We start from the raw sequence: 6667 nt of genomic DNA, 5'->3' as shown, positions 1-6667 counted from the left end.
CAGCCCGAAGTTCTAGGATAGGAGGCCCTCCGCACAAGCTCTGGCGTGCACCCCAAATAGAAGGGCGCGGGTTTATAGACAGCGAAACTACTCGGCCCAGCCCAAGCCTTTCTAACCATCAAGGGACTTTATAGGAAAATGAAACTGAAAACGGGGAAGTCCCCCTCTCTAACCTGGCCCTGCACCGCGCGCTAGGAGACAAGTGACGGCCCCTGCAGTAAGCATTCTGATTGGCTGTGCGCGCGTGGCATATAAGTAGAGGCGCAGGGCGGGCTGGCCAGTCCTACTTCTGGCGCTGCTCTGCTAGCAATGGCGCGTTTTGTGGTCTTGGTCCTGCTCGGACTGCTGTATCTGTCCCACCTGGATGCCGTCCAGCGTGAGTGTCCCCTCTTGTTCTAGCCCTTCCTCTTCTGTACCCCGATCTGTTTGGCTCTCTCAGCTTTAACTCTGTAAGTCACCCACTCCTTCTCCTCCCTGGGGACTAGCCGTGGGCTGGGTCTCCGGGCCGGGTAGCGGTGGGGTGGCCGGGCAGTGGGGAGGGGTGTGAGCCCAGGACACAAGTCTCCTTTTTCTTCTTCGGGAGAGAGGGACGGGGGACGCCTTCGGCGTGCCCGTGCCAGGTGGGTCAGGACAAAGTTTCGGGGTGATGACAGACTTCGGAACGACCGAGGTGGGGGAGGGTTTCTCTTCCGCGTAACCTCTAGCTTCCCGAGCGCAGCTGCCTGGGAGGGCTGGAAGGCGGGTCCTAAGGACGCGGGATCCCAGGCTGTGAATGGGTGGAGACATCCGACTGGGCTTGCGGGAGGCACCGCGCAGGTACTTCGGTCCCCTGCAACTCTACTCCACTCGGATCGCGGATTTTTCCGGCACGCCCGGCGGGTTCACGCGCCCAACAAACAGGGGAGGGATCCGCACGTGGCATTTGTAGACTGCTTTGAGGTGTTACAAAGCGCTTTCACATCATTTAATTCACTTGTTGCCATTACATGTCGCTTTTAATAATCATAAGAGCTACTAGTTAACGGTAAGGAGCGTGCCGGGGACCTTTTGTGCTTTATGTCACTTGATTTTGAGATGAGCTTACGAATGTAAATATAATGGTTATCATCAGCATCTCACAGATAAAGGGAGATACCGAGCGTTTAACTTAAACACACAACGTGGGAGAAATGGCAGACAGTCGAGGGGGACTAGAACATTTTTGGGGGGGGGGAAATGGCTCAACTTTGGCTCTACTGCCTGTGGTTTTCCAGTACCTCCTTGTCACCTTCGGGTGTGAGATTCTTGCTAGCAAGCTGGAGAGCATTCGGGCCTTGTTGCCTTTTCTTCACAGAGGGCTTCCTCTTCGGGTCTTTGCCGGGGTCTTTCCAATAAAAACTAAGCCTCTACTTTCTGTTTTGAAAAATCGAAGGTTTACAAGTCAGGGAGATTGTAAAACCAGTGATAAGGATAATCAACCTGGTTGGCCAGGTTGTCTGTCATGGACACTCTAGATCCTGAGCACGGTCTAAATACCTTTCAATATACCAGACCCTCTCACATTTTCCCCTCACAAAAGCCTCTGTGAAGCTGGATCTCTTGATCACGAGATAAAGGTATTTATAATCTGTTTACAAAGTAAAGCACAATTACTATTATTGATATTTGCTGGCAACTATAGAAATCTTAAAAAAAATAAGCTGACATTAAAAGAAAAATCTTACTTTGAAAATTTCTAGGGTAATACATGCCATGAATAGATCACTTCTAGAAGATACATAAGAAATGGGTAATGATGATTGCTGTTGTGGGGGAGGTCTATTTTTTGCTCTGTCCCTGTGTGGGTTTTGTTTCACTGTGCACATAAGTTGATTTTTCAATTAAGCTTCAGAAGAGCTGTCCAAAAGTCACAGAGCCAGTAAGTGGCTGAGCCCAGAAACAAACCAAGGCTTATCTGATACTCATCTTCCTCTCAGAAGAGATTATTGTGATGTTCTTGCAGAACCCTGCCTGGCTCCCTCATAGAGAGAATTCTAGGCCTGATGAACTTGTGCTCTGATTCTTGTGGTATTTATTATGTTCTAATTATTAGAAGCTCCAATATAAAAAGCTTTCTGATTTGTCCTCACTTTAACTTAATGAAAAAAAATCAAAGCTTCATTGGGATCCCCAGTGTAGCTCCTATTGGGGCTGGTGATCTTTCCTTTGATGATGGGGTGTTTGTAGACAGATATATTTGGTCAGAATATCCTGGCACTCCTCCCTATCACATCCTGGACATGGAGGAGTTGCCTTTTAGTGATCTTGTACCCTGCATGTGTGTGTATTTAAAAGTGAATTATACACATGAATTAGTGTCAGTCTGTGTGCTTAGTAGCAGTAATACTTCTCTTCATTGGATGAAAAATGTGGAAGTAGAGTTTTTGATAGTTTCTTTCCATATCCCCAGGGTAGATCTAGTTATGCATCTCATTTTGGAAAAACATATTCTATAGCAGCAATGTATTTCCAACATGGCTAGTTGTAGCAATCACTTGAGGGTTCTAATTAAAAATGCAAATCCCACTCTTATACACATTACTCCACTTAGTCAAAATGGAGAATATGTTCTTTCCCTTTTGCCACGGTCTTCACCCTTCCATAATGTTCTTACCGAGCCCATATCACTCATTTATGGTATCTTCTGACTTCTGTAGGCATTTAAGTTTTGTTTGAGGTAATACTAATAACAACATGTGCCACTTACAGAGCAATTGGTATGTGCCAGGCACTATTCTAGACACTTAATACATATTGAGAAGTCAGATGGGTGTGGGTCTAGGCAGGAGCATGAACCAAAAAAGAAAGTAGTAAACATTAAAAAAAAAAAAAGATAGGCTGAAACAAAGTACAGTAACATGAGTTTTTTTTTGTTTTTTTTTAAATATTTTTAAAAATTTTTTTAACGTTTATTTATTTTTGAGACAGAGAGAGACCAAGCATGAACGGGGGAGGGTCAGAGAGAGAGGGAGACACAGAATCCGAAACAGGCTCCAGGCTCTGAGGGGTCAGCACAGAGTCCGACGCGGGGCTCGAACTCATGGACCGTGAGATCATGACCTGAGCTGAAGTTGGATGCCCAACGACCGAGCCACCCAGGCGCCCCAACATGAGTTTTTTGATGTGGCTATTATGGAGAGTGTATGAAATGAGACATGAAGTTTGAAAAGGAGGGTGGGGCCAAATCATGAGGACTCTTGAGACATGTGTTGAGGAATTATATGGGTGCTGAGAAGCCATCAAAAGTTCTTGAGAGTCTCCACATAAAGGTCTTAAAGATTTGGCACAAACTCCAGTGACAGAAGACAATACTACTAGAAATCTGTAGAAAAAAACCAAAAAGCCACGAGTAGAGAAAGTATGTGAAAAAGATACTAAATCATGGTTTATTCCTCAAAATGGATAGCTTTTTGGAAAAGTAGACAGAGTGGAAATGGAATTGGGAGAAATCAGTGATCAAATTTAAACATTTGTTGCCCAATCTAGCTTTAGACCAAGGTGGCCCCAAGTGAAATACCGTGCAACTTTCATTTGTCTTTCCTTGATGTCCCTCAGATTCTCCAAAGGTTCAGGTTTACTCCCGTCACCCAGCAGAGAATGGAAAGCCAAATTTTCTGAACTGCTACGTTTCGGGGTTCCACCCACCACAAATTGATATCACCTTGATGAAGAATGGAAAGAAGATGGAAGCGGAACAGACAGATCTGTCCTTCAACAGGGACTGGACTTTCTATCTTCTGGTCCACACTGAATTTACTCCCACTGTCGAAGATGTGTATAGCTGCCAGGTGAATCATACTACTCTCAGTGAGCCCAAGGTCGTTATGTGGGGTAAGTTTTTAAGTTCTTTCCTTAGCTACTGACAGTTGTATCTGAGAATAGGCACAGCTTAAAGACGCTTTGATATAAAAAAATCTGCATACTGCAATTGACAGGGAACATTGTAAAGCTCTGATTAGTGGCACCTTGAGAGACCTCTGCACAGCATGATCCCTAAAACAGTAGTTTCCCTGTAGCAAAAACGGGGAGCAGCAGTAACCAGCAATTGCACAAATGCACACAAACTCCTAATGTTTCTTACCTGCTAGCTTCTTTGGGCTTTCCTGACAGCCTCATGGATATGTAGAACCATCAAAAGTCTCAGGGAGGCACAGGCCTTTGTGAGACCTGCTATCCTAGTTCCTTATCCAGTACTCCCTTGATGGGTTGGGATCTGAACCTAGTAGGCAAGGTTGGGCCCTACTGAGTATTTATGGTTAGGGACAGCAGGCTATTCTAACAGCCTCATTTGTAACAGTTTTAGACATTTGTTAGCATATGGTATTTTAAAAGTAAAACTTACTGTCTTTCTCCATTTTCTTTTTTGTAGAGCGAGATAAGTAACCAGCATCATGGAGGTAGGTGAAAATACTTTCTTGTTTCACTGTCCTGGGGACTAAAGACAACTCTAATAGGATAACCCTCATTATAGGAAATATATTAATCAGGATAGCATTTCAGCAGGCAAGAAATAATCCTACACGGAATACATTTTCTTTTCCTGTGGAGTGGCATGAGAAAGGTATGTAGCCCTAGTCTAATGCTGCCGGCGTCCCTAGCCCTCTGAACAAAGTCAGAGGAGCTGTTGGAGTGGTGTAACAGGATAGGGGCAGCCAGTTTACCTACATTTCCTGCGAAGGTTTCATCTTTCTTCTTCCACTTCGACAGTGTGCATCTATGGGCCTTCAGAAATGAACCGTTCTCTTCCTTTGCATAGCAGTTGCTTTGTTATTCAGCCGGAAGAGAGGAGTGACATGATTCTGCAGACATCCTGTTCCTTCAGTCTCTTGTTCAGCCTTAGTGTGTGGGCACTGTGTTTGCCTTCTAGAGGCTCCAGTCCAATAAAGGAAAGAAATGGAGGGGCGCCTGGGTGGCTCGGTTGGTTAAGTGTCCGACTTTGGCTCAGGTCATGATCTCACGGTTCATGGGTTTGAGCCCTGCATCAGGCTCTGTGCTGACAGCTCAGAGGCTGGAGCCTGCTTCAGATTCTGTGTCTCCCTGTCTTTCTCTCTGCCCCTCTCTGCTCACTGTCTGTCTCTTGCTCTCTCTCTCTCAAAAAAAATTTTTTTAAATACAAGAAATGGAAACATTGTTATGATGCAATGTAAAGATACTATAATATATGTATCTACAGAAACTTCTAGCAGCGTGAGAGAGGGAGGAATTGCACTTCTCTGCATTGTTGGTTGGAATACAGAGGTAGAAAATACAGCTTTTCAGTGAAATTCTACTTCATAGGGTACCATCATAGCGAAAACCTATTCAAATTTCCCATTATGTTCTAGCACAGGGAAATCGATTTGAGAGAGCATCAGAGAGTTTGGGTGACCTGCCCAGAGTCACACAGTTACTAAATGGGAGAGCCAGGACCCTACCTCTAATACCAGCATTCTTTCCTCTAAGGTTATAGGAAAACCAATGGGATAAATTAATGGGATATGCTCTTGGTAATGGGTTTGGATAATTGTCTGCAGCTATTTCTTTTACAAACAGTGACTTACACAGCAGAAGTTAGACAAGTGTGTTGATGTGATCTGTAATCCAAATAAAATAAAATAAATGCATTTGCTAACAAGCCTTTTTTCTTTTTTTTTCAGGTTTGAAGATGGTGCATTTAAATTGGACTATTCCCAAATACTGCATTCTTTTTAATGCTGTTAGCCTTTTATGTTCCATTATACAAATCATAAAGTTATATTGATGATAATACAAGTATAATCTACTTGATAATTCTCTAATAGGCACTGTCTGGCATATTTGACCTGTCTGGGCATATAGATGTACGTTTCAGGGCTGGAAGCTTAGAGGTGGGGTGGGGAGGAGAGCATCCTCATGTTCACCATTAGTATCTTTGCCAGATCTGACCTCTCCAGTCTCTTCACACAAAACTCAATAAGAATATAGCTATGCATGTTTAGAATTAACTTCCAATTTGCATACTCTGCTGGGAATTGGGAAATGTTTTGAAAGATAACTGTCAAATTATTGGTAATCTGTTATAGTGCATAAGGCATTTCCTACATAAAATTCCTATTGACTTCTTGCATGTTAGAGCCATTGTTGCATATAATTTGACTTCTGTTGATTTTGTTTTACTAATTAAAACAATGGTAAAAACTTGATGTGTTCAGTTTCTTATATTTTACTCCCTCTGTTACCCCTTTGTTTTAAAACAGGAAAACAGGGGGCGCCTGGGTGGCTCAGTTGGTTGAGTGTCCAACTTCAGCTCAGGTCACGATCTCACAGTTTGTGAGTTTGAGCCCCGTGTTGGGCTCTGTGCTGACAGCTCAGAGCCTGGAGCCTGCTTCTGATTCTTGCCCCTCCACTGCTCATGCTCTGTCTCTTGGCTCTCTCTCTCAAAAATAAATAAACATTAAAAAAAATTATAAAACAGGAAAACAGTCTTCAAGAGTCACTCGGAGAAGAGTGTAAACCACTGTTATATAGGGCTTAACTCACAGTGGACAGGGCCTCAGTGATCTGCATTGTACAGATGAGGAATGGGATCCCAGGCAAATTAAATGACTTAGGGTGACACAGTGCTCTGCTGGCATAAAAAACATGCCTCTGTCTTTTAGCCAGTGTTCTGTTCCTTTTTTTTTTTTAATTT

General features: G+C 43.6%; 1 protein-coding gene across 1 annotated transcript; it reads left to right on the top strand.

Annotated features, from left to right (window-relative positions):
- Positions 1-236: 236 nt before the first annotated feature.
- On the top strand, positions 237-6179 carry B2M (beta-2-microglobulin). Its single transcript, XM_015064821.3, has 4 exons — positions 237-376; positions 3574-3849; positions 4388-4415; positions 5655-6179. The coding sequence occupies exons 1-3, from the start codon at positions 310-312 to the stop codon at positions 4399-4401; spliced, it is 357 nt and encodes a 118-aa protein (XP_014920307.1). The 5' UTR covers positions 237-309; the 3' UTR covers positions 4402-4415; positions 5655-6179.
- Positions 6180-6667: the final 488 nt, after the last annotated feature.

Source organism: Acinonyx jubatus, chromosome B3 (assembly GCF_027475565.1).
Source record: "Acinonyx jubatus isolate Ajub_Pintada_27869175 chromosome B3, VMU_Ajub_asm_v1.0, whole genome shotgun sequence".
NCBI lineage: Eukaryota > Metazoa > Chordata > Mammalia > Carnivora > Felidae > Acinonyx > Acinonyx jubatus.
This window is presented reverse-complemented; position numbering and strand designations above follow the sequence as displayed.

Excerpts from the sequence above, each read along its gene's own strand:
- B2M (XM_015064821.3), top strand. The coding sequence starts at position 310 with ATGGCGCGTTTTGTGGTCTTGGTCCTGCTCGGACTGCTGTATCTGTCC. Across the intron at positions 377-3,573 it reads CCACCTGGATGCCGTCCAGC|ATTCTCCAAAGGTTCAGGTT; the intron begins GTGAGTGTCCCC and ends GATGTCCCTCAG.